Source organism: Mesocricetus auratus, unplaced genomic scaffold, assembly GCF_017639785.1.
Source record: "Mesocricetus auratus isolate SY011 unplaced genomic scaffold, BCM_Maur_2.0 Super-Scaffold_100014, whole genome shotgun sequence".
NCBI classification, from domain to species: domain Eukaryota; kingdom Metazoa; phylum Chordata; class Mammalia; order Rodentia; family Cricetidae; genus Mesocricetus; species Mesocricetus auratus.
The window spans coordinates 10379002-10406500 of record NW_024429197.1 but is presented as its reverse complement, the minus strand read 5'-3'; the positions used below and the strand labels follow the sequence as shown (position 1 = coordinate 10406500).

The 27499-nt window shown below is 50.3% G+C and overlaps 1 protein-coding gene across 4 annotated transcripts; it reads left to right on the top strand.

The window, feature by feature from the left end:
* The first annotated feature begins 181 nt into the window (after positions 1-181).
* Fgr (FGR proto-oncogene, Src family tyrosine kinase) lies at positions 182-27499 on the top strand. 4 transcript variants are annotated; one of them, XM_021232671.2, is made up of 13 exons: positions 182-239; positions 12781-12843; positions 14246-14454; positions 15047-15149; positions 16654-16752; positions 21821-21924; positions 22171-22320; positions 23957-24112; positions 24204-24383; positions 24726-24802; positions 25095-25248; positions 26239-26370; positions 26457-27499. In XM_021232671.2, exons 3-13 carry the CDS (start codon positions 14259-14261, stop codon positions 26663-26665), a joined length of 1560 nt encoding a protein of 519 aa, XP_021088330.1. In that variant the 5' UTR covers positions 182-239; positions 12781-12843; positions 14246-14258; the 3' UTR covers positions 26666-27499. The 4 variants fall into 4 exon arrangements, with proteins under 4 accessions (XP_021088330.1, XP_005079605.1, XP_040612364.1 ...); XM_005079548.4 differs by lacking the exon at positions 182-239 and adding an exon at positions 2166-2318; XM_040756430.1 differs by lacking the exon at positions 182-239 and adding an exon at positions 6567-6736.

Here is a 27499-nt window from a genome sequence, read left to right as displayed (position 1 = left end):
CTGAGCAGCAACTCAAACATCTGAAGTTTGATTGAAGGAGTAAGTGAAGGAATGGCAGCAAACACATAGCATTTACCATGTGGCGGGCACTTGGTGTGACAGCTACCAGATTTCTCCCAAGGATTCTGAGAAGTGTGGTCTACTATGGCTCTTGTTTTGCAGATGAGGAACTGAGGTGCAGAGAGCAAGAACAACACTTGTCCAAGGGAAACAGATCGAGGAAGAGGTAGAGTCGACAGGTAAGAGGGGCCAGAAGCCTGTGGTCGGGAAGGCTTCTCCGAGAAGGGATCACACACAGTAACCAACCAGAAGGAGTGCTCCAGGCAAGAGTTACGAGTGCTCTTCTAGGAAGGGGTGGACATCAGGGAAGACCCCTAAGGAGAAAACCAGGAGCCGGATTTGGAATAACTAAAGAAATCTTTTTTGTTGTTGTTTTGTTTTGTTTTTTTCAAGACAGGGTTTTTCTGTGTAGCCCAGGCTGTTCTGGAACTCACTCTGTAGACCAGGCTGACCTCAAAATCACAGAGATCCACCTGCCTCTGCCTCCCAAGTGTTAGGATTAAAGGCGTGTGCCACCACCACGCAACTCAAGTAATTCTGATGGTTGGAAGATCCCCCAAGTTCAGTGTGTGCCTTTCTGTCTCTCCCTTATTCCCCCTCCCTTTCTTCTCTCCTGCCTTTTCCTCCCCTCTCTTCCCTCTCTCTTCTCCTCATTTCCCTTCCCAGTCTTTCCTCTCCTGTCTTTTTCTCCCCTCCTCCTCTCCTGTCTTCTTCTCTTCCTTTCTTCCCTTTCCTCTGTCATCTCCTGTCCCGTCTCCCCTGCCTCTCCCTCTCTGTCTCTCTCCTCCCTCTCTCACTTTTCTCCCGCCTCTGAGGTAGACAATCACTATATTGCCCATAGAGCTCAAGCAATTCTTCTGAGTAGTTGGGAGTGCAGCTGGTGTGACCATCCCTTTTGTATCTGGGCTCCCTATTGCTGGCATCCCATGGGCCATGATAAACATTTATTTGTTAATTGAACACATGGACCAAGGCCAACCCAGAGGGTGCTTGCTCTTCAATGGTAGCAATGCTACCCAGGTAGGATGAAGCTGCTCTCCCAAAGTCTCTGAATCTCTACTAACTCTCCTTCCCTGTCTTCCCCCTCACCCCATCTCATATTTTCCTGAGAGAAGCTTTTTTTCAGACAGGGTTACTCTGTGTAGACTTGGTTATTCTAGAGCTCATGTTATAGACCAGGCTGGCCTTGAACTCAGAGATTCACCAAATACACTGCCACCACACCCCAGCGAGAGAAACATTCTTATCTGATCCATCTCTTGCTGTCATGGGTTACACTGTGATGCTCCTGAACTTCTCTTTGCTTACGCACCCCTGCCTATACACAGAAACACACCTGATGCACAATGTTCGAGTTGTTGATGCTAAAACTGGCCATCATGCCATTGCTTACAATCAGCAAGGCCCCACACCCATCTGAACATCCCCCCCCCCCAGACAGGGAGGTTTCCTGCGTTTCCCTGGACTCTGGTTTATGACTGAAGAGGTAATACTGGGGTGAGAGACGTCAAGTTGGGGCAGGTTCAGGGAGGAACACCTAAGAGACACTGATTAAGGACTCTCTCCTCACTTTTCCTGAAACTTGTTTGGCCGTGGCCTGATAGGAACTCATTCCCTGAAAAGCAGTTACCCAAACAAAGGTAAGGTCCCTATAGCCACCACACAGTCCCTAAAGATGGAGTAGCAGAGTATGGTGACAGGTGACAAGATCCACGGTAGATCTGGTGGCAGCAGTGTAAGGGTAACAGATTCTGCGAACTCGGGCCAGACTGGCCTGGCCTGGCTCTGGGTTTTCCCATCTGGAAGAGGAGTGGGGAGCGGGAGCCTCAGCGACGGTCCAAATCTCTCTGTATCCCACTCTGGTGACTCTGAAGGAGCAGGTGCCTCTGCGGATGAGGAGCCTGTCCCTTCGGAGGGGACTTTTGGGGTACACGAACTGGGAGGTGAAAACCCATCCACGATAACCTTGAAAGGCGAGAAGGGCTAGCAAGCCGACCTGGGATCTGAGGGCCCCTCCTAGCTTTGGGCAGCTGACTTGGGGCTGAGGCGTGACTGCGAATTCTCCTGCCGCCGCCTCCTCCGCAGCCACCAAAATAAGAGAAGTCCGAAGCGGCTTCCTCCTCCCTGTCCAGAGTAGGTGGTAGGGACAGAAGCGGGCAGCACCCCACTACTCCCCTACATCGTCTCTCCTGGCTGCAGTGAGCTAGGGTTGGCTCGCCCCAGATCGGGTCATTGGCAGCTCGCTCCCCGGGGACCAGGTAGGCGGCCAAACCAGGTGGCGGCTGGCAAGGCAGGTGTTTCCCCGCCCCCGCCCGCCCTCACCCTGTAGGGAAGATTTGGAGGTAAACCTGAGTTTGAGAGCAGAGAAAGCTGAAAGCGGGGACCCCGTCCAGAAAAAGAATTAAGGAGGAAAACTAAGGAAACTTGGGAAAGACTGATAAAACCTGGGGCGAAGGCTGAGGGAGTGTGGGGAAGGCAGGCCAGAAATTTCCCCCAAAAAGCCTGAAGCGGGAAATGGAGGGAACTTATGGAGTGAATTGATAGAATTTGGGAAGAGGGCTGAAAGAGTCGCGGGAAGGCGCTGTGTGCACCCCAAAAGGGTCTAGGGAGAACACTCAGAGGCACGGAGGGTGAGAAAATGGGAGGAAGCTGAGGGGTTTGAGAGGGGGTCGTTGTAGGTGGGGATACTGGAAGGATCAGGAGGGGATACTGAGGGAATCTGGTGTTGCAGTTCCCGAGGAGTCAAAGAGTGATTTCCGCAGAACGCGGAGTCCAGAGTACAGTTCTGGGGTCTCGGGACCCCTATCTGGATACCGCAGAGGTCAGGGGAAGTGGGGCGTCTGCAGCTCCCAGGCTTTCTTTCTGCGTCACTGGGGAGGGGGGCTGGTTCCGGGCGCCCCGGGGATTCCTTCTAGGTGCTGGATGCATGGGTCTGGGCTTCCTGGGGAAGTCCTCACCCTGGGTACCGACCGACCTCCTTGGGTGCCGCTCCCTATCCGCGGTGGCGGTCTGGGTCCGTGTCGGGATCCTGGAATTGCTGGCAGCCCCGACGGAAATCCTGCTTTTGACCGCCAATGCCTGCAGGGGCTGTTTCTATGGCAACACAGGCCAGTGAAGCAAGTGAGCCCTGGGCGGCTGCGGGCTGGCAGCCACCTTTGGTCCCTGCCTTCGTCCCCATTTTTAGTCCTTGGTCTGGTTGTGTTGCCCAACGGAGTGAGAGGGTGCTGCTTGGTGTTCAAGGATTTGCTGTTTCAGAGTCCTGGGCCCTTGACAAGAACCGGCCCATAATTGCTGTGTAGATCACAGGAGTTAGTAGGAGGCGTCTCTGGATTCTTTCTTGTTTTCCTCATCGGAACTTTGGGGAGAAACTATCCCCCAAGTGAAAGCTATGCCTAGAGGCACATGCCTATAATAATCGCAGCATTTAGCCGGGCGTTGGTGGCGCTGGCCTTTAATCCCAGCACTCAGGAGGTAGAGGCAGGCGGATCTCTGTGAGTTCGAGATCAGCCTGGTCTACAAAGTGAGTTCCAGGACAGCCTTCAAAGCCACAGAGAAACCCTGTCTCGAAACAAAACAAAACAAAACAAAAATTCCAGCACTAAGAAAACTAAGGTAGGGTTGTCACTAGTTTGAGGTCAACTTGAGCTACTTAAGCAGAAGAAAGAGGAGGGTGGGGGGGTGGGACTAGCAGGGAGAGGAAGGGAGGGAAGGGGAAGAAGAGGAGGAGAGGCTAGTGGAGGGGAAGGGGGAAGGAGAAGAGAGGAAGGGAGGGGAGGGGAGGGGAGAGGAGGGACTAAAGGCTGAGACAGATGAATCTCTAAGAGAACCAGGTCCACCTGTTCTACATGGTGATGATGCACACCTTTAATCACATCTTTAATCACACCTTTAATCCCAGCACTCCGGAGGCAGAGGCAGGTGGATTTCTGTGAGTTCGAGGCCAGCCTGGTCTACAGAGTGAGTTCTAGGACAGCTAAGACTACACAGAGAAACCCTGTCTCAAGAAACAAAAACAAACAAACAAACAAAAAACATAAAAGACCAAAAAGCTTTTGGGTCTTTGGGTACCAGCACACAGTTGGACCTTTGGGTACCAGCACACGGTTGGCATCTACTAAATGTCTCTGAATCTGTGGAGGACCCATTCCAAGGTGGTCCACAGGGCTCAGATCTATACCTACTCTCCACACCAGGTGGCCACTCTATGAGCATGTTGTCATCTAGAAGCTGATGCTGTGTGCACCCTTTCATCTGTAGTGGGAAGGTGGGTGGATTAGTTTACCAAGAGTGGGGCAGAAGTCCAGAGCATCTAGAAATGGCAAAGGAGGTAGCCTAACTGAAGGTCTGAGTCTACCGCCATTCTTTGTTAAGTTTATATGGACCAGAGAGAGAGAATGGAGTGGGGCTTGTGGCCGCATGGCCAGCTCCTGCTCCCCAGTGTGAAGGAGGCTGTGAGAGTGCTCCCCAGTGCGAAGGAGGCTGTGGGAGTGCTCCCCAGTGGGAAGGAGGCTGTGGGAGTGCTCCTCAGTGGGAAGGAGGCTGTGGGAGTGCTCCCCAGTGCGAAGGAGGCTGTGGGAGTGCTCCCCAGTGCAAAGGAGGCTGTGGGAGTGCTCCTCAGTGGGAAGGAGGCTGTGGGAGTGCTCCCCAGTGCGAAGGAGGCTGTGGGAGTGCTCCTCAGTGGGAAGGAGGCTGTGGAGTGCTCCCCAGTGGGAAGGAGGCTGTGTCCTGTGGGTTTGAAGTGAATATATTCAAGCCTGGGTGCTTATTTGTGAGTTTTCCTGCAGTCCCCTGAGGCTGAAGTGACAAGGAAGTGACCCACCCTGGCAGGCTGGGTAAGGTACTACAGAGCTGAAGAAGTAAGGAGGAGCTAAAGTCCCTTCCACACAGCACATTGGGCTGGCCCATGGTGGAAGAAGGCAGGCTGCCCCCATTCCACACACCGAAATTTATATTCAGTCTCTAGCTCCCACTCATGCCTGGAAATCTCAAGTCCCAGGCTAGGTAACCCAAAGATTCTTGTTTTAGAGGCTGATGGGTTAACTTTCTGAGATATACAGAACCATCTTTTCTATTTTCTTTCTTTCGCTTTCTTTTTTCTTTTTTGGTTTTTTGAGACAGGGTTTCTCTGTATTGCTTTGGAGGCTGTCTTGAAACTTGCTCTGGGGAACAGGGTGGCCTCGAACTCACAGAGGTCTGTCCACCTCTGCCTCCCGAGTGCTGGGATTAAAGGCGTGCAACACCAACACCTGGTTCTTTCTTTTTTTTTTTTTTAAGAATCTCACTATATGTCCTTGAGTTTACAGAGGCCTACCTGCCTCTGCCTCCTGAGCGCTGAGATGAAATGCTTCTTCGCCCACCACATCAGCCCTCCTCCCCTCTCCCTGTCTTTCTAAGACAGGGTCTCACTGTGTAATTCTGGCTGTCCTGGAACTCATTATGTAGACCAGGCTGGCCTTGAACTCACAAAGATCCACCTGGCCTCTGCCTCCTGAGTGCTGGGATTAAGGTTTCGTACTACTATGCCCAGCCAGTTAGAACCACTTTTACTAATACCAAGTGGGGAAAACTCAGTTGATGCCCTAAGATTCATGTGAGGGGAAGATCTGGGATAGTGTGGAGATGGTGGCATGTCTAGAATCTGACTGTCAGGACGGGACCAGATGTGGGTCTCAGGAAACGATGGTGCAGAATGATAAGGAGTTGGTGACAAGATGAGGTCCTAGTAGGGTGTCAGTGCTCAGTGGGAGGACAGGGCTGATGAGGGATGGCAGTGCCTGTACGTCGTAAATGTGTATTTGTCCCTCCAGCCTAGTCTGTCCCTACCCCAAGCTCTGAGAAGAAACCGGAACTCTTGCAGGATGGTGGTTTCCTGCCACTGCCCAAAGTCTTAGTTCCTTTTGGGTGAAGTCCTCAGGGTTTACTGCCCTTGCATTCTGGGAACTTCTCTTTCTTCTCAGCCCTGGCCAGCCATGTATCTCTTTCCACCTCCCCCAACCTCAGAGAGACCTTTCCAAAGAGAGCGAAGGAAATGAAAGTTCACTGGGCACCTACCCACTACGTGGCGGATGCTCAGGGACTTGGCAGCATCTGATGAACCAGAGCAACAAGGAAGAGATCTGTCTCCTTACGTCTTAGAGAGATAGACTGACTTGCCCAGTGCCTCAAGCCAGTTGTTACACAGGGACAGAATCTGAACCTAGACCTGTCTCTGGTTCTCTTTCATACAGGTTGTAGATTCCCAAGTCTACATCATCTCCTTGACATGGTGTTGGGAAATAAAACCCTTGGGAAAGGACGAGAAGCTCGGGCTCTTGTGTCCAGGGACACAGATGTGTGGAGGCAGGGTTCCTGTTGGCTGTTCAGACAGATTTAGTTGGCCATTGGCCGTGTGGGAAGACTGACATTTACCAGTTAGGGACAGCACGATACTGCCCGTGCTTTGGAGAACCCAGCCACAATGCCAGGAACAGAACCATGGACTGACTTTCAGTCATTTGAATCTCCAGTTGGCCTGTGTGACCTCAGGAAACTCGCTTTTCTGGTATCTGCAAGAGGCAGGTGGACCAAGTGCCCGTGGGCCTCTCTGCTGCTGTGTTCTCATCCTGGCCTGGCCACTGCACACTGAGCCAGAGCCTCATCTCAAAATCCTCACAACCGCTCTGCACAGAGGGCGCAGGTGAGAAAACGCGCGCTCAGATGTGCTGTCTTCCATCCAGTGCTACAGCCTGCTGAAGAACAGAGCTGGAGGCCGAGTGCTCACTCCTAACCCTGTGGCAGAAAGACCACAGGTTCAAGGGGAGGCTTAGACAGAGAGATCCTGTATGCCTTTGAGGGAGGGAGGAAGCCAGGGAGGGAGAGAAGAAGGAAAAGACAAGAGAGGGAGAGAGAGAAAGAACACGCTTACCACACAGGGGCAGATACTGAAGTGGGCAGCACTGTGGTTCAGGGTTAGACCTTAGTTGTGATACCCATAACCTGATTCCAACGTTGATAGGGCTCCTGAATTGATTCCTTTCAACCAGACTTAACTTGGGGTTGGAGTTCAGCTTAGTGGTAGAGTGTGCAACTGAAGTGTACCAAGTCAAACCCTAGCACCAGAACAAAACTAGCATTGTTATACATGAACAAACAGAAGCCCCTGACTTGCTGGTGGCCACTTCTTACGCTGCTCCCTTTCTGATGTTAACAAGCAGCCAAAGTCCACAAAGAGACAGGAGGGCCAGGGAGATGTGTGGTTGTTCATCCAAGATGACTCAGAAGTTAATGCTGACAGGCCTGACAAACCTGAGTCTGATCCATGGAACTCACGGTGAAAGGAGGGGACAGACTCCAATTTGTTCTCTGACACACACACACACACACACACACACACACACACACACACACACACACACGCATGCACGCACGCACACACGCACGCATGCACGCACGCACCAATAAATACACAAGAATAAAAACAAGAAAAGGGGGAGAGGACAGATCATTTTTGCTCCATGCTGTATTTATGATAAGGGCTGGCACACAGTGGGCATTCAGAGAGGTGTGTGTCAATGCTCCTTCAAAGATTGCAAAGTAGAAGAGTACATGAGGTGGCCAAACTGGTTGGTATTGTTTCACTTCCCAAGTTACTTAACATTGCTGTGCCTCAGTGTCCTAATCCAATAAGGGTTAAAACTAAAACCTGCCTCAGGAGGTCACTAAAGACAGCATGTGTAGAAATGTCTTGGAAAGGTGCCAGTCACTGTGTAAGTGTTTGATAAATTAGCACATTTTCCCTAATAGTTACTGCCACCCAGACTTCTGGAGAGACCAATGACTCCCTAAAGAGATAGTGCTTGTTGTGAAAGCAAAGAGGAAGAGGAGAGAGATCTCTGGTCATTTTCATGCCAACGCCTGAGTGGACAGAGTCACTTCCTCTTCCCGTCCCTGACTCTCTTCACATCAACCATTCTCTCTGTCTCTGTCTCTGTCTCTGTCTCTGTCACTTCACTTCTCTCTCTCTCTCTCTCTCTCTCTCTCTCTCTCTCTAAAGATTTATTTGTATAGTATACAGTGCTCCTCCTGCATGTCTGCCTGTAGGTCAGAAGAGGGCACCAAATCTTGTTACAGATGGTTGTGAGCCACCATGTGGTTGCTGGGAATTGAACTCAGAACCTCTGGAAGAACAGCCAGTGCTCTTAACCTCTGAGCCATCTCTCCAGCCCCATTTCTTTCTTTCTTTTCTTCTTTTTTTTGGGGGGGGATATATATTTGTGTACATGTCATGTGTGGGTATGGGTGTAACGGCCAGTGGGCAATGCTGATGTCTTCTTAAATCGCTCCCCATTTTTTGTTTAAATGTGTTGTTTTGCTTTTTTGAGACAGGGTTTCTCTGTGTAGCCTTGGCTGTCCTTGTACTCCCTCTGTAGACTAGGCTGGATATGAACTCACAGAGATCTGCCTGCCTCTGCCTCCCAAATGCTGGGATTAAAGGCATGCGCCACCAACGCTGGGCAAATTTTTTTTAATTTAGAAAAATTTATAATATATGGGGCTGGACAGATGACTTATCAGTTAAGAGCACTGACTGTTTTTCCAGAGGACCTGGGTTCAATTTCCACCATCGATATGGCAGTTCACAACTGTCTGTAACTCCAGTTCCAGGTGATCTGGTTTTTGTTTTTTTGTTTTGTTTTGTTTTTCGAGACAGGGTTTCTCTGTGGCTTTGGAGGCTGTCCTGGAACTTGCTTGGTAGTCCAGCCCGGCCTCGAACTCACAGAGATCCGCCTGCCTCTGCCTCCCGAGTGCTGGGATTAAAGGCGTGCGCCACCAACGCCCGGCTCCAGGTGATCTGGAACACACCAGATGCAGGGAAAATACCAATGCAAGATTAAGAATAAATAAATAAATCTTTTTTTGGAGACATGGTTTCTCTGCGTAGCTTTGGAGCCTGTCCTGGAACTAGTTCTTATAGATCAGGCTAGTCTCAAACTCACAGAGACCCACCTGCCTCCCAAGTGCTGGGACTAAAGATGTGTGCCACCACCACCCAGCTAATAAATCTCTTTTTTCTTATTATTTATTTTATGTACATTGGTGTTTTGCTGGCATGAACGTTTTTATGAGGGTATTGTATACCCTGAAACAGGAGTTAGGGACAGTTGTGAGCTGCCATGTGGGTGCTGGGAATTGAACCTGGGTCCTTTGGAAGAGCAGTCAGTGCTCTTAACCACTGAGTCATCTCTCCAGCCCATAAATCATTTTTTAAAGTGGTAAAATCATTATAGTATGTGTATGGGTATTTTGTCTTGCACAGATGTTTGTACAACCTGTGCATGTCTGGTACCAATGGGAGCCAGAAGAAGATGTTGGACCTCCTGAAACTGGAGTTACAGATGTTGTGAGTCACATGTGGCGTTGAGAATCAAACCTAGATCCTCTGGAGGAGCAGCCAGTGCTCTTAACCATCTCTCCAGCCCCTCTTTTCCTACTGAACTTAGTGCTAGACTAACTAGCCATTGAGTCCCAGGGTTCACCTCACTTGTCCACATTGAGATTTCGGCTACATACCACCAGCCTTAACATGGGTACTAAAGATTGAATCCTCAATGCTTGTGTGGCAATCTCGTTACCAACTGAACCATCTCCCTTGTCTTCCCCAATCCTATCCCCTCTTGAGTGTAGGGGCTTGAGTTTATGGCCTCAGGCAAGCACTCTAAGTCCTTAGTCCTTGGTTTGGAGGCACTAATTAGCCTGCACCAGCTTCCATCTTGCTATCTTCCTGCTTCGGCCTCTTGAATGCTAGGATTATGGGGGGCACACTACTACTCTGGTCTTCTGGTACTCTTTACCTGGAATGTCTGTGCCTTTGTCTCTGGTCTCAGTTCTTTCTGGCAGCCATGTGCTGGCTCACTAACACTGACTCAGGGGAACTCATTCTGTGCATCCCTTCCCCGGCCAAGCTATCAGGAAGTTGCTCCAGTAGCTTTAAATCAGCCACAGTGGGAATATTTACACCATGGAAATTAGCAAATGCTACAAATCAGGGCTTGGGGTTTGTTGTCGTCCCCCCCAAATCAGCACACCACACTGTCTTTGTCTTTTCATCTCCACCCCTCCCTAGTTGTCAGTGTCTTTCACTGTCTCTCTGTTTCTTTCAGTCTCTGCCTCTCCCTCAGAGGCATTTTCCTACCCATCTTTCCACTGGTGTTCAAGATCACATTCTCCGTGGTTCTTCCCTACACCTGGCCTTGAATGTACCCCGGTCACCATGCCTGAGCACTTCATATACTCATGTCAGAAAGCCAGGTCCACACAGGATAACAGTCCTCTCAAAATCTGGGGGTGACAGAGCCCTGAGGGCTGTCCAGTTCTGCCTGCTGGCTACACTGTCAACCCGGCCAGGACTCACACTCAGCCCATAGAGATTCTATTTGAACCTTCCTCCCTCACAGGCAAACAGATTATAGGAGTTCCCTTGTGTGTGTGTGTGGGGGGGGGCGGTATACCCTAGCAATAGGCACTTGGGTATACAGCATGGCAATATTGTTCCAACTGAGGGACCCTGGGCTGTGTAAGTTTGTATCCCATAGAGGAGCCCTCCCAGCAGGGACGGCTGGGTCTCCTGGGGAGTCCTGTGAACATCCCAGCCAGTCCTACCCAGGCAATGTATTTGCATATGATTTCAGGAAGGGCTACAAGTCTTTCTCGTGACAAGCAATGCAGGGAAATGGCTCAGATTCTAGTCTCAAATGATGGAGTTTCTCATGTGTGTGACCTTAGGCAAATATCTAAGCAGTTCCATGCCTCCGTTGCTTCATCAATAATAATAATAATAATAATAATATTTAAAACTGGGTTTGCAGTGAGAGTAAAAGGAAGTGGTTCAGACATAGTGTTTAAAGCAGTAGTAGACACACAATAAGGGCTGTAATGTTTTGTTTTCTTGTGGAGAGGGTACATGGTGTGTGTGTGCTGTAGGGTGTTGCTTATGAATATGCTATGATCACAAATGTGTGTGTCTGGAAATAAGTATTGATGAACTTGGAGTCTGTATGATCTGTGTGTTTCTGAGAAGATATGTACGTCTGAGGCTGTGTTACAAGTCTTGTGTGGCTCAGTACAGGTTTGTGGCATGTCTTTCTGTTTCTGTGAGGGGAGTTTCTCTCTCACCTGTAGTCTTTGCTTCCATGTTACCCTATCTCTTCTCTCTCTTCTCTTCTTGAAACCCCGTCAGCTTGGCTGGGGGTGAGAGTGGCTCTCTCCCCTCCACATTTACCCCCCCCCCACCTGAACCAATCTGGGATGCTGGGCCCTTTCAGACATACTGGTCCCTCCCTCCCTGGGGCTGGGACATCCCGAGGTGAAGATCTCAGTAAGGTTAAGTGAATAGGAGTTGCTTTGGGACAGGCCTATTGTCACAGCTTGCCCCACACCTCAACACACATAGAAGAATGATTTTGGTGAAGAGTGAGACGAGCCAGGATGTAGTTTGGGACTCTCAGGTGACTGAACCAGCAACCAGACCTATTAGCTCCAGGAAGGAAAGCTTCCTGGAAGAGGTGAGTGTTCAGATAAAAAGAGCAGGACTTGACACCATGGGGAAAACGGGATGGGAGCAGCGATCTTTAGGGCCCCAGTGGAGGACCCTGACTGGCCCTAGGCTGGCCCCACCTTACAACAAACACTCTGTCTTAGGAAACCAGCATTCTCCCCAGGCAGTTCCTCTGTGAGTTGAGTTGAGTGTTGCAACAGTGGAGTTTTTCGGCAGGGGGTGGGGCAGGAGATGAGGTGGGGTGACGACCCCTTGCTCAATGACCTTCCTGTGGAGTTTCTCAAAGGATATAGCTGCTGGGAAAAGTTTGACTTGTTCCAAGCTCTTCAAGAGACTATGGTGGTCCCAGCTTCTGACCAGGACCTCTCCCTAATCCTGGTCTGCAGGTAACTGTCACTTTCATTCTGGCACCAGAGGGAACATAGGTCTGCTGGGACTTGTCCAGGCTGAGGGCAGAGGCAGGGTTCTCGGGAAAGGTTTTAGGCAATCATAACAGAGGTCCTGTGAGCCAAGCATGAATTATTTGATAGTTCTGGAGTTTGAGAGATGAGTCTGGGCACAACTATGATTGTGCAAGTGTGCTAACCTGAGAAGCATCCAGATATACATGTGCATATATGTGTGCGCACATATACAGGTATGTGGTCTGGCGGTGGTGGCGAATACCTTTAATCCCAGCACTTGGGAGACAGAGGTAGGTGTATATCCAAGAGTTCAAGGCCAGCCTGGTCTACAGATCTACAGAGCAAGTTCCAGGACAGTCAGTTACACAGAGAGATCCTATCCTATCTGAAAAACTATAATAATAATAATAATACATATATGTGTAGGTACAGATGTGTGTGTGTTATTGTGCACCAGAGCTCATTCGAGAATGTGAGTGTGCACTGATGTTGGTAAGACACTCAGGCATACGCTGTGATGACGTATGGCAGTGCCTGTGTGTGTCTTTTTGCCACATCTCAGGAGGGACTGAGTGTGCAGGAGTTGGCACAGGTGGTGCGTCCTATGTGGAGATGGATGTGCAGGTGTCCAGGAGTGGTGGGAGAGACAACGCAGGTAGAAGTCATGATGGGACAGAACACGGGCCTTCTGGCTTCCTGAGGAGGGTAGGATCTGGGCAGCAGGCTGGCAGAAACACTGACAAGGCCTTCTTCATCTTTCATGTTCTTCTGTCTCACCCTCAGGGTTCCTGCACCTTCCAAGGATCATGCATCAGTCCTACTGACCCAGGAATAGGGGCCTGTGGGGTGAGTAGGGTGTGAAGTGTGCTGAAGCTTTCAGGGTCAGGGAACAGGGTGGGGTCGCTTTCCTGGGCCCCACAATGCCTGCCTCACAGCCCCCTCCTCCTCCTACAAGGGCCCTGTTGCTAGGAAACCGATAGAGGAGCCAGAATGAGGCAGCTTGAGAGGCTGGAGGCTGGACTCATGACAGGAAATGGCCTTGATCCCCCTCTGCAGGGAATCTCCAGGTGCAGGCACATTGCCCTCACACATTCTCAAACATGTGCAGCTTTACAGATGTGAATTACAAAGCACACACATGCCTGCACACACACACACACACACACACACACACACACACACACACTGAGAGAGGCACACATACTTCCACATAGAGCTATGTACAGTCACAGTCACACAGACCTGCCTGTATACTGTATACACACACACACACACACACACACACACAGAGAGAAGAGAAGTATATATACTTCCACACAGAGCTTTGTACAGTCACACAGACCAGTAAACACATACACACACACACACACACACATACACACAGACACACAGACACAGAGGCACATATACTTTCACACAGAGCTGTGTACAGTCACAGTCACAGACACACACACACACACACACACACACACACACACACACACACACACGGGCACACATAATCACTTGCCTACCAAACTCATATAGACATGCATACACATAGCCCAATTTTGTTTTTTGATATGAGGTTCCATGTATCCCAAGCTCACCTGACACTTGATATGTAGCTAAAAATGGCCTTGAATTTCTGATCTTTCTGCTTTCATCTCCCAAGTGCTGGGATTATAGGACCACACCACCCGGCTGAGTCTATGCTGCACTGGGGATTGAACCCAAGGTTTCATGCATGCTATGTCCCAAGATTAACACATTCTTCTATACACAGAGACATTCCCCAAGAACTGCATACATGCATGACAAATATGTTTAAAGACACATAGGGGAAAGTAAACACCATAAAGGAGTCACAGAAACATAATGCATCAAAGCAACAGGAGTCAAAAATTCATAAACTGAGCTCTGCCCAAGACTGGAGAGCTGACTCAGGTATTAAGAGCACTGGTTGCTCTTCCATAGGACCCAGGTTCAATTCCCAGCACCCACATGGCAGTTCACAACTGTCTGTAACTCTAAGATCTGATACCCTCACACAGACATACATGCAGACAAAATACCAATGCACATAAAGTAAAGAGAAATGCATGAAAGAAAGAAAGGAAGGAAGAAAGAAAGAAAGGAAGAAAGAAAGCAGCTAGGGGCAGACCAAAGGTGGCCCTTACTTATAAAGACCCCAATTTGTGGGACTGTGTGTGCTTCAGGTGGTACACCAGCCAGGTCACCCAGATTTAAGCTTGTCTCCATTCTGCAGCCGGGCACCTGGAATGGGCTGTGTGTTCTGCAAGAAGTTGGAGCCTGCATCCAAGGAGGATGCTGACCTGGAAGGGGGCTTCAGGAGTCAAGCGCCTGAAGAACGATATTATCCTGACCCGACTAAAGGTCAAGGCCGGTCACAGACCTTCTCTCCTCAGCCTACCAGCCCAGCTTTCCTTAGTGCTGGCACCATGAGGAGCATCTCAGGTGGGTCTCTAGAGCCAAAGACAACAGCAGCCTGGGTTCTGGGAAAAACTAAGGAGAGGCTCCGACTTGTCCTTAGAAGCCTCTAGAATGAATAGGAGACACAGCCCTATTCTCTAGCTCACAACAGCTAAGTCAGTGTGTGTAAATATACCCTAGGAGCCCAATTTGTTTTTTTTCTGTTCCCTTCACAGAGGGACCCCAGTGTTAATTTCATGTAGCAAAGAGAACATTTCCATTTGGAAGACAGATACAGTAGCATCATGAGTTTCAGGGGCTCTGTCTCAAAAGCCACACACACACACACACTTCTATCCTCTTAAGTGACATCTCAGAAGATGAGACATCTTGGTGGGGAAGAGGAAGAAGGCGCAACTTAGGAACTTTCCAGAGTGAGAAGGGCTGGCATGAGGTTATTTATCCTGGACCTAGTGGGGCAAGCTGTGACACCCAATCAGAAATCCCACTGGTCGCTGAACTCCTTTGGGAACCTAGACATTGTGATGGTGGGGAACTGGAATGCAGGGTGCGGCCTCCTTGGCTCCTTGGTTCTCTACTCTATGTGGTACTCTGCTGAGCAGCTCTGACTCTACAGGGACTGGAGTGACCATGTTCATCGCCCTGTATGACTATGAGGCCAGGACAAGGGAAGACTTATCCTTCACCAAAGGCGAGAAGTTCCACATCCTGAACAATTCGTAAGTGACTGGGCTGCCTAGGGGAGGGTGTGGACTGGGATTCCTGGGAGAGGGTATGGCCTGGGCTGGAAGAAAGTCCTCTAGAGGAGTAAACTCTGATCCCTGTCTGGAAAGTTCCAGCTTGGGAGGGGACACATATGCATGCCGATAAAAGTCCTGGATGAGGGCTGGGACTATAACTCACAGTAAAGGACTTGCCTAGCATGTGGGCCTTGAGTTCCATCTAGAGCACTGCAAACAAATGACAACAGGGAAACACTAAGTGATTGCTGCCTACCATGCAGGGAGAGGGAAGGAGAAGGACTTGGGATACAAGCAGAATACTAAACTTGGCCCCCTGAGTAGCAGTGATTGAGGCAGGCTTCCTAGAGATTTTTAAGTAGAGACTAGGAAAAATGAGTCGACAATGAAGGAAGAGGTGAGAAAGTAGGGAATAAGATTAACCATTATTTCTAGAAAGTACAGAGGAGTTGCATGTGGGTAAAGCATACTAGATGAGGTGTGGGGCTGGGAGGGTGACTCAGCTGGTAAGGGCTGCCTGCCACCAAGCCTGACTATGTGAGGTCGGCCCCTAGGCCCCCTATGGTGGAAGGAGAAAATGGCTCTTATAATTGTCTTTTGGTCTCCACACACATGCCTGCACACACACTAAATACATGCAAATACTAAAAATTTAAAAAAAAAACATGCTGAGCAGTGGTGCTGCATGCCTTTAATCCTAGTACTGGGAAGGCAGAGGCAGGAGGATCTCTGAGTTCCAGGCCAGCCTGGGCTACAAAGCAAGTTCTAGGACAGCTAGAAAAAAAGAAAGGGAGGGAGAGAGGGAGGGAGAGTGGGAGGAAGGGAAGGAGGGTGAGCGGCAGGTCTGGGAGTGTGCCCCAATGATAGACTGTAGGAATGTGTAAATGTTTGTCAAAGGAGGCACAAAATCGTGTCCAAAGAACAACCCAGGAAACAAAATGCATTTGAGGCAAAAGTCCCTCTGCCTGTTTTTCCTGGAGTCACTCTCACAAGTTCCCCAAGGCATTGTTTACCATGTATCATCTCTCTGACTGTGTTCCTGACTACAGAGCTCAAGGCTTTGGGTTTGAGTCCCAGTGAGGGAAGAGGGGGAGGAGGAGGAATCCAATTTAGAATAGAAAGCAGAAGTTGGAGACACACAGGCAGGTCAGAATCCACAGGCCTTTAAAGCTGGGTGGTGAAGCCTGAGTTTTATCTGGAAGGAAATCTGTAGCCAAGGGGAGTTCCCAGTGGGGAGCACCCTGGTTAGCGTCCATTGTACCTGCTCAAAGGAAGAACTAGAAGAAGAAGCCTAGGGGTTGCAAACAGTCCTTTCCCAGGTGAAAACAGCTAGGGCAGCTGCAGTGTCTGGAAGACAGACAGACTAAAGCTCTCTGAGTGGGGAGGGGTCAAAGGTGAGGATTGGCAGGGCCACTCTCCAGGTAATGTGGCCCTACCTGGACCCCAAGTGCTGACTACCCACCCCTGTGTTCTGTGTCTACAGTGAAGGTGACTGGTGGGAGGCTCGGTCCCTGAGCTCCGGACACACTGGCTACATTCCCAGCAACTATGTGGCTCCTGTGGATTCCATCCAGGCTGAAGAGTGAGTAGGGTTGGGGCCAGCCCTGTGGAGAAAAGCCTAGTGTCTAACTTCCAAGGCCGTCTTTTAGAAATGACTGCCTCACTCTCAGCCTGCTTCCTCATCTGCAAGGTTAAATGGTCATTGTAGAGCTGAAAGCAGATGACAGCCAGCTGTGCTCACCTTTAATCCCAGCACTCAGGAGGCAGAGGCAGGAGGATCTCTGAGTTCGAGGTCAGCCTGGTCTACAGAGCAAGTTCCAGGACAGCCAGGGCTACACAGAGAAACACTCCGCTGCCCCTCCCCCATCTTGAAAAAGAAAAGAAGATGTCGATGATGATGGTAACCTTAGATAATGCCATACAGTAGATGCTGTGTTCTGTAACTGAGGAGTTTCTGTGTGATCAAGTTAGAAACTATTGCTATTTTACAAATGAGGAACCTAGCCAGGTGTGAAGGTGCACATCTTTAATCCTAGCACGTGGGAGGGAGAGGCGGATAGATCTCTCTGAGTTTGAGGTTAGCTTGGTCTACACAGTGAGTTCCAGGCCAGCTACATAATGAGATTTGTTTTTTTCTCAATAAAAAAAAATGAGGAAGCTGAGGTTCAGAGAAAATGAATATCTAATCCAAATTTTCATAACTGGTAAGGTGTGGAGCTGGTGTGTGAACTCAGCTAGACACAAACCAGGTGCAAGCCAGCTTGTACCTTGCCTATCTGTAAGAGTAGCATTATGTCAAAATGTATTTGTCTGTCTAGCTATTGAGCATCTACCTTAGCAGAGAGAATGTAGATTTAAAGGAAAAGCGTGAAAGAACTTCTGAGAGTAGGAGGAATGCCCAGAGATGCCTACCCATGAGCTTTCAAAGCTATAAGGGGTAGGAACTAGAGAGATTGCTCAGTGGTCCACATTGCTTTCTGTCCTTGCAGGGTCTGGAGTTTGGTTCCCAGCACCCAAGGCAGGCAGGCAGGCAGCTCACAACCATTGATAACTCCAACTCTACGGGATCTGACTCTCTTCTGGCTTTGCGCACACACAGACGTACACACACAGACGTACACACACATACACACACACACACACACGCGCGCGCGCGCGCAAGAGCATGTACAGCAAACACTCACACACATGTACATACCTACACATAGATAAACCTAAAAAGTGGAACTAGGGCTCTGGCGATGTGCCTCACTTGGTAGAGTGTTTGTCTAGCAGGCATGAGGTCTTGGATCTGATTTCCCATACAGAATCAACCATGATGGCACTTGTCTATAATCCCACACTTTGGGAAGCAGAGGCAGGAGAATCAGAAGTTCAAGGTCATCCTTGATGTAGTGAGTTTGAGGTCAGCCTGTAAGAAATGAGGTCCTGGCCGGGCGTTGGTGGCGCACGCCTTTAATCCCAGCACTCGGGAGGCAGAGGCAGGCGGATCTCTGTGAGTTCCAGACCAGCCTGGACTACCAAGCGAGTTCCAGGACAACCTCCAAAGCCACAGAGAAACCCTGTCTCGAAAAACCAAAAAAAAAAAAAAAAAAAAAAAAAAAAGAAAGAAAAAAAGAAAAGAAGTGAGGTCCTGTCTCAAACAAAACATAGAACCCACAAAAACAAAGCAAAATAGGATTGGAGAGATGACTTAGCAGTTAGGTGCACTGGACCCAGATTCAATTTCCAGCAACCAAATGGTGACTTACAACTATAACTCCAGTGCTAGGGCATCTGGTAGCCTCTTCTGGCCTCTTCAGGCACCAGGCACACATGTGGTCCATGGACATACATGGAGGCAAAACACTCATACACATGAAATTAAGTTAAGTCTAAGAAGAAGCTAGTAGAACTGAGGGTATAGTTCAGTGGCACAGTGCATATTTAGTATGAGGAAGGCTTGCAAGGGAACAATTCTTAAAAGTAATTTTATTAATTAGACAGAGAGGGGCTGGAGTGTAGCTTAACATGTGCAAGGCCCTAGATTCCATCTTTAGTACTTTCTCCCCCTACCTCAAAAAATAAAAAATAAAAAAGCTATCCTTACCATGTATCCCACACATTTGTGAAAAAAAATGACAAAAGAGACTTTGAAGAACTGGGCTGGGCATGGTGGCACATGCCTGTAATCCCAGCATTTGTAGTGAATTTGAGGGTAGCCTGGGCTACTTAAGACTGTCTCTAAAAAGTGCAATCCAAAACCAGAACGGGAAACCTAAGGAGTTGGCAATTGGTTTGTAGTTGGACTGTGGGGAGGGAAAGGAATTGGGGGTGATCCACTATCTTTTGAAAAAGCAAGTTAAGTGTGGTACCAGTTACTAAAATGGGGGACACCAGAACAGGTGGAGGTACAGGTGGGCTCCCTGGGGGACTGTTGTTCTGAGGTTTGTAGAGAGGAACACCCAGGTAAAGGAAGCTGCCAGAAGCTAGACCAGGCTGTGCTGTGCGTGAGATGCACCTGGCCATGCCACTACATTATCCCAGGGCAAGGGGCACCTGTTCCTAATTGTCACGAGACTCTGTCATTTGTTCCCTGTAGCCCTGGGCAATGGCACACCTGTGCTGGTGGGAACTGGGACTCACCTGGGTAGAGATGACAATTAGCTTGCTCAGCAGTAAAGGGGAAGGAGAGAGAGAGGCAGGCAGAGAGGACAGAGTTATCCTAGGACCTGGCTGCGGGGGGGTGACGGGGGGGTGACACCCTGGAGAAGAAAAGAACCTGGCTCTGGGGGGTTTGATGCCCTGGAGAAGAAAAGAGCCTCTGGAGAAGCGAGGAAATCACCCAGGCCAACGTAGATCATCCAGGACTGGAGGAAAGAAATCCCTGAAAGCAGGGCTGTCTGAGGCTACCCTCATCCTTGGCGATGGGGTGACCATCATAAGGAATCTTGTCTCATGGGAAGTAAAGGTGAGGCCTGACAGCAGAGTCCAGGAAGGAGGGAGGGTGAGGAAGTGCGGAAAGAATATTTGACCCAAGAGGAAAGTGTGGTCTAAGTGAAGGCAAGGTGGGAAGCCAGGGCCTAGCATGCAGAAGATGGCTCAGCAGGAAAAGGCCCTTGCTGTCAAGCCTGACAGCCAGAGTCTGATCTCCAGAAAACCCATGTGATGAAAGGAAAAAGCTAACGTGCACAGATTTCACCCTGACCTTCACTCCTTTGTTGTAGCATGCATACACGCATGTGCACACACAAAATAAACACATAAAATGCAATAAGTTTTTTGTTTAAAAAAAATAGGGGGGGCTGTAGAGATGGCTCAGAAGTTAAGAGCACTGACTACTCTTCCAGAGTTCCAGGGTTCGATTCCTAGTACCCTCATGGTGACAACTCTCATTAACTCCAGTTTTAGGGCTTCTGATGCCCCCTTCTGGCCTCCATGGAAACTTGCACTCACAAGCATGTACACATGCGGTAATTAAAAATAAATAAATCTTTAAAGCACAACAACAATGTAGCATCAGAACTTCCCTCTAGGAAGGAAGAAAGTATGTGTGTTTAGAATTTGATGGAGGGACAGTTTCGAGGAGTCGTCCATGGGGTGAGGTTGGGTTTCTTGAGCAGAGGGACACGGGCAAGTCCAGCGCCTAAATGGGATGAGGCCACATTGTGGAAAGAGTGACAGGAGCATAAAGGAAGGGTAATGGGGCAGCGAAGCCAAGGACCGGGGCTTGGAGCACATGCTGTGTGCACAGCTTGGACAGCGTGCTGACATCTGAAGTGCTCAGGGCCGCGTCATGATTGAGAGTAGACAACTGGGCTCCTGTTTGGGAGTCACAGCCTGGCCTCGGGCAAGTTTGCTTAACCACTAAGCAGTTAGTTCAGTTTCCTTTTCCGTGTCCGAGTTGAAACGAGGCACCTCCCTCTGAACGTTACTAGGGAGAACATGTATGTGCAGGGTCCATGTCCACCACAGAAAGAGTGCCCAGCCTATTAAGGTTTGGTTTTTATTTTGAAGCAGGTCTTTCTATGTAGCTCAGGCTGCCGCACACTCAGAATCTCAGTCTCCTCAGTACTGACTGACTTTGTTGACCCTTAAGGAAGTTACTAACGTCATGGCTGGGGTGGAGGAGGTTTTGGAAAATGCCGGCTACAGAGTCCTCAGTCGTTTCCCTTTGCCGTCTGCCCTCCTAGGCACACCATTTGCCAAGGGCTCTTCCTGTCCCCCAGATTTGCCTAGTGCCCAGGTACAGACTGGCCATGCCTGAGTTCCCTTCTATTGAGCCCACGTGGTATGGTCACTTCAGCCACCAGAGGAGATGACAACGGAATCTTCTATGGCATGTGTGGTCACTCAGTCACCCACCCCCATGTCTTTGCACAGTTGGGTTGGGGCTACAGTTCAGTCGCAGAAACCGTCAGTGGGGGAAAGAAGCAGGGGCTAGGGTGGAGTAGGAGTCTGAATGGTCACCTGGTGTGGGGGGAGGGAACTGGGGTGGGGAGGACTTCAGGCGGTCCACGTCAGCTGGCCCGGTGGATAAGTCAGTTCCCTTCTGAGCCCTGAGTTCTTCCTCTGTAAACTGGGCTGTGGAGAGTTCTAGTGGGATGAGCTAAGGGCCCTGTGGCGATGACCATGAGGTCACTGATGGCCTGGTTCCACTCGTTTGGCTGGTTGTTTGAGACAGGGTCTCACTGTGCAGCCTTGGTTGGTTTGGAACATCTGCCTGCCTGTGCCTCCTGAGTGCTGGGATTATACACATTTTTATTTTTAAGATAGAGTTTCACTATGTAGCCCTGACTGGCCTAGAATTTGCTGCTTTAATTTTTTTTGGAGGCTATCGGTCCAGCCCAGCCTCAAACTCACAGAGATCCACCTGCCTCTGCCTCCCGAGGGCTGGGATTAAAGGCGTGCACCACCAACGCCCGGCTTGCTGCTTTAATTTTAATTCAAGAGACACCAGTGGGTAGAAAGGAGGATCCTGGTCTTTTAAGGCACCTACTATGTGTGCCAGACACTTTTCCATCTCCCTTCTCTGTGATCCTTATAGCATCACGTAGACTGTAACAGCCCATTTCTCAGGTCAGGAAATCGAGGCTTGTGAGGTGACTTCCCAGGAAGGTGGACTGGGGTTTGAAGAGAATGTGTCTGACTCTATGGGCCTCTCCTCACAGGTGGTACTTTGGGAAGATCAGTAGGAAGGATGCGGAGAGGCAGCTTCTCTCAGCTGGCAACCCTCAGGGGGCCTTTCTCATTCGGGAGAGTGAAACAACCAAAGGTGTGTGGTTAAGGTGTCACTCTGTGCCACCTGCCATTAAGGTGGAGGGGGTAGGGAGTGGGGGGTGGGGAGAGTGGGGGATGGGGGATGAGGGAGGCGGGGACGTGGGGAGTGGGGGTGGGGAGGGTGGGGTGCTTGGGTCAGGGCTAAGAGGCAAAGCTAAAGTGGGCTCTGGGAATTACCTCTGATGCCGCTTCCTGCTCTCAGTCTGAGGGACAGGAGGACTAAGTGACCCCTCCCACGCAGGTGCCTACTCCCTGTCCATCCGGGACTGGGACCAGAACAGAGGCGACCATATAAAGCATTATAAGATCCGAAAGCTGGATACGGGCGGCTACTACATCACCACACGGGCCCAATTCGAATCCGTGCAGGACCTGGTGCGGCACTACATGGGTGAGCAGCTCCAGGAGACGGCGTGCTGTCGTGATGGAGAGGCTGGTGTGCTGTCCTGATGGAGAGGCTGGCACCTAGAGAAGGAAGTGATCCCCGTAGTAGTACTGACTGGACCAAGTGTGCACGTCTCCAGCCAGGATCCTGCCCTGTGTGGGTTCTGAGGGAACTGAGGCCCCAGGTGGCAAAGACAAAGTGGTGCCTCCTGATGTCCAAGTAGGGAACGCTTCCAGACCTAAACCAGCGGGACTTTTTAGAAAGTTACATTTTATTTTATTTATTTGTGGGAGGGGTTCATGCCTGGATGCATGCCAGAGCGTGGGTGTGGAGGTCGGAGGACAACCTGTGGAACTTTGTTCTCTCTTTCAACCTAGTGGGGATGAAACTCAGATTATCAGGTTGGGCCTCAGACACTTGCCTGCTGAGCCGTCTCTCTCTCTCTCTCTCTCTCTCTCTCTCTCTCTCTCTCTCTCTCTCTCTCTCTCTCTCTCTGTGTGTGTGTGTGTGTGTGTGTGTGTGCCCTGTGTGGAAGTCAGAGGACAACTTGCAGAAGCCAGTCCTGGCCCTGCTGTATTTCCTAGGCAGAGTCACCATCATAGGCTCTAAGCCAATGGTTCTCACATGTCCTAATCCTGGGACCCTTTAATACAGTTCCTCATGTTGTGATGATCCCCCAACCATAAAATTATTTCTGTTGCTACTTCATAACTATAATTTGCTATTATGAATCATAATGTGAGTATCTGACTATGCAGGGTGTCTGATATGCAACTTCTATGAAGTTATGATTCAACCCCCTCCAAAGGGGCTGTGACTCAGGTTGAGAACCAATAGGGGTTGCAACCCACAGGTTGAGAACCACTGCTCCCAGCAGTGGGTTGCAGAAGCTGGTCTGAACTTTGAGGCTCTCGGGATGCCAGGGACAAGGCAGAAGGAGAGGTCCCTGGGCTGCTGTGGTCATTGCCCAGGCAAAGACAGTGGCCAGATGGAATCAGGGACTGCACAGACAATCAGAACAGGCGCGGGCCTGACCAGATGGAGGCCCGGTTGTGGGAGTAAGCAATGGTGCTCCTCCCAGGGCTGTTTCCGTCTTAGCCGTTAGACCCAGGATGAGGTCCATGAGGCATGGGCTGCATGTCCACAGTTTTTTCTCAGAGCTTCACCTCCCTTTTTGCCTGTTGGTCAGAACCAGTGCTTATCCGGAGAGGCCCTGCTGGAGGCTGCCTCCCAGGAAGAGCCATGAAGTTCCCATGGGGATGGTGTCTCCTCTATGCCATCCTCTTCCTTGGGCACCAACAAGTTGGCCTACTCGGAGGCCTGAACTGCCTTCTTTCCTAACTGTGACCTAAACCATGTATCAGTTACTTAAAAAAAAATTTTTTTAATCCTGCCTTGTGAAGGCAAACTACTTTTGTTTCTTTAGATTTTTTTTTAAAACACTGTAGCCTAGGCTGGCACCAAACTCGTTACAGTCCTCCTTTCTCACTGAGTGCCGGAATGACAGACATGAACCGCCGTGTTCCACTAGGGCCCAGTTATTTGTAGCCAAGCTTGAGGCCCGACGCTGGGTTGTGTTAGGATTTCGGGGAGAGTTATCATATGCCCCATCTGTGACCCCTCCTGTCTGCCCTTCCTCCAGAAGTGAATGACGGCCTGTGCTACTTGCTCACGGCGCCCTGTACCACCATGAAGCCCCAGACGCTGGGCCTGGCCAAGGATGCCTGGGAGATCAACCGTAGCTCCATAGCGCTTGAACGCAGGCTGGGCACCGGCTGCTTTGGAGAAGTGTGGCTGGGTAGGAAGGTCTCGGGGCCCGGGGCTGGGGGCTGGGGTAAGGGGCAGGGCTGGCAGGGAGCCGGGCTTGATGAGACGCGGCCGCCGAGCAGGCACGTGGAACTGCAGCACGAAGGTGGCGGTGAAGACGCTGAAGCCGGGCACCATGTCCCCGAAGGCCTTCCTGGAGGAGGCGCAGATCATGAAGCTGCTGAGGCATGACAAGCTGGTGCAGCTGTACGCGGTGGTGTCGGAGGAACCCATTTATATTGTGACAGAGTTTATGTGCCACGGTGAGGAGCAGAGTAGGAGGCCGGGTGTGGGTGGGTGGGGCCTCAGCCGCTGCCTGTTACGGTACTGGACACAGGTGCATTTCCAGCGAGGGGCGGGGTCAGTGGCAGGGGGTGGAGCCTCCTCTTGGTAGAAGGTGGTTTGCCAACTAGTGGATCCATTTGAGCAAACCGGAGCAGGATCTGGGATGAGGGCGGACCTGGGGAGGAGTCTAAGTGGGGTTTGTCCAGGGGTTCGGAGGGTTGATGCAGGTGAGAGAGCAGAATGGGGCGCAGAGCGAGGCTAGATTAGCAGGATAGGGGCAAGACCAATGTAGAGAAGGCATATTGGCTGCTTCTCCCTAGGTAGCTTGCTGGATTTCCTAAAGGATCGAGGACGCCAGAACTTGAGGCTGCCCCATCTAGTGGACATGGCCGCCCAGGTAAACTGGGCTAGCAGGTTTCATCTCCCAGACCTCTATCCTATTATCCTCTCATAAACCCCACGTGCCTTCATACACCTAAAACTGCAGCCTAGCCCACCTTATGAGCTCTAAGACCTGAGGCAGGAGGATGCTGTTGAGTCCCCATGTGTGCTGGACTGTGGTGGTGTGGGGGAGGGGTTCCATCAGGAGAGTGGATTTTTCAGGTGACTCCCACACACCCCTGAGGTCCAATTACGGTGTGGTGAGTCCTTGTTAGGTCCTGCCTGTCACTTCCTTTCCTCCTCTGTAGGTAGCCGAGGGCATGGCCTACATGGAGCGCATGAACTACATCCACCGAGACTTGAGAGCCGCCAACATCCTGGTGGGGGAACAGCTAATATGCAAGATCGCGGACTTCGGGCTGGCACGCCTCATAGAGGATAATGAGTACAACCCCCGCCAAGGTGACCTCCCCAGAGATTAAAAGCTACCCCACATAATCAGAAACCCTTCCCCATCCCTGATGATACTGGAACCCCCCTCCCCCAGCCTGACGGAAAGCAAACGTAATTCTGAGTTCAAGTCCCAGCTCAAGCATTTGCTACCACATATCTTGAGTTACCTAACTTCTGTGGTTTGCCATTTCTGATAAAATGAAAATACATAGACAACAGTAAGTCAATAAGCATTTACCAGCTACTGACTAAGTACCAGGCGTTGTTGTGAGTCTTCAACAGAAGGCAATGGAGTATAACAGTGCCCGATCTGTAGGCAGAACGCCTTGTGTGACTCTCAGACACTTGCTGGTTGTGTGAGCTGGGCAAAGAACTTATTTGGCATCTTCTTTTCCTCACTGGTAAGACGAGGCCAATGATAGCGAGGACTCAAGTGTTGACAATGCAGGCACATTGCCTAAAACAATACCTGGGCCAAGGGGAGGGGACAGTATAACTCATTAGAGAATGCTTGCTCAGTGGAAGCGGGACTGAGTTTTCTCCCAGCACCGTAAAACCCAAGCAAAGACAAACAAAACTGCCCAGAACTTGGTAAAACTTAGTAAAGGTTAGAGACATTTAATATCTTTTTTTTTTTTGGTTTTTGGTTTTTCAAGACAGGGTTTCTCTTTTTTGTTTTGGAGGCTGTCCTGGAACTCGCTCTGTAGCTCACAGAGATCCACCTGCCTCTGCCTCCCGAGTGCTGGGATTAAAAGCGTGCGCCACCAACACAACATTCTAATATTTTGTCATGAGAAGCATAACTGTGGAAGTGCTCAGCACCATACTAGACACACAGTAGGTGCTGACTACATAGATAACAGATTTTTTTTTCTGCTGTGCACAGAAATTTCTATGTCCAGTGTTCCCAAGAGGCCTAATCCTAAAGTCCTCATTCTCTTAATCTAGCAGTTTCCATTGACCCCCCCTTGCTAACCTTGCCTTCCCCAATCTCTCCAGGCACCAAGTTCCCCATCAAGTGGACAGCCCCAGAGGCCGCCCTTTTTGGCAAATTCACTGTCAAGTCAGATGTGTGGTCCTTTGGGATTCTGCTCACTGAACTGATCACCAAGGGCCGAGTTCCTTACCCAGGTGAGCTGGGGGCTGGGGGTGTGGTCACGGGGAAGGGGCTTCTCCCCCCCTTCTCCTTGCACCGCTGACAGGGCTCCACCCATCAGGCATGAACAACCGAGAAGTGTTGGAACAGGTGGAGCATGGCTACCACATGCCATGCCCCCCGGGCTGCCCAGCGTCCCTGTATGAAGTCATGGAGCAGACCTGGCGTCTGGATCCAGAGGAGAGGCCCACCTTTGAGTACCTGCAGTCTTTCCTGGAAGACTATTTTACCTCCACAGAGCCACAGTACCAGCCTGGAGACCAGACATAGCCCTGCTGGGACTCAGTGACCTTCTGGGAGTATCTGCTTGCCCTTGCCAACTCCCAGGGCTCTCTGGTTCCAGTGCCCCCAGACTTGGAACCCTATGAATTCGAGAAGGCCAGGAGCTCCGAAGTCATTTTATAGATGGTGCAAATGGAAGCTAAGATCTTGTCTCTTTTTTGTGGGGGAGGGGGATTTTGAGGCATGGTTTCTCTGTGGCTTTGGAGGCTGTCCTGGAACTAGCTCTTGTAGACCAGGCTGGTCTTGAACTCATAGAGATCCACCTGCCTTTGCCTCCTGAGTGCTGGGATTAAAGGTGTGCACCACCAACGCCCAGCAGGATCTCATCTCTTACCTTCTCTGACCCCAAGCACTCTCTTTTCCCTTCCAAAAATCTAGGGCACCCACTCATGTTTCCGATGGGGTAAATGGATGCTCAGAATTCATCTCTCACACACTCTGACCCCAGGCACCATTTTTCCTGTCCCACTAGGCTCCTTCGCGCTGTTAGCGTCTTTCTTCCACCTCCTAAAAACACTTTGTCTAGTTATTTATAAAGTTGTATTTCCCTTCCTTCACTTATCTCTTATTCCTGCTCTCCTACCTCCTGTCCACCTGCTCCAGTCCAGGCCCTGAGAATTCAATTACTGTTCTCGGTTCTCTTGGGTTTCTCCAAGTCACAATGGCAGGGAACGTTTTTGCTTGATTCGCTTCCTGCAGATTGGATGCTCTGGTCCAGGCCCAGGGCTGAGGGAGAGAGCTGTTGAAGGCTCACCGCCCCTCTGATTAATGTGTATGTGCTATTCATTATGTAAGTAAGAACAATGATGCTGTGAACATTGA

Coding starts and splice junctions, on each gene's coding strand:
- Fgr (XM_021232671.2), top strand. CDS start 14,259: ATGGGCTGTGTGTTCTGCAAGAAGTTGGAGCCTGCATCCAAGGAGGAT. Junction 15,150..16,653: donor TTCCACATCCTGAACAATTC/GTAAGTGACTGG, acceptor CTGTGTCTACAG/TGAAGGTGACTGGTGGGAGG. Junction 21,925..22,170: donor GGAGAGTGAAACAACCAAAG/GTGTGTGGTTAA, acceptor CCTCCCACGCAG/GTGCCTACTCCCTGTCCATC.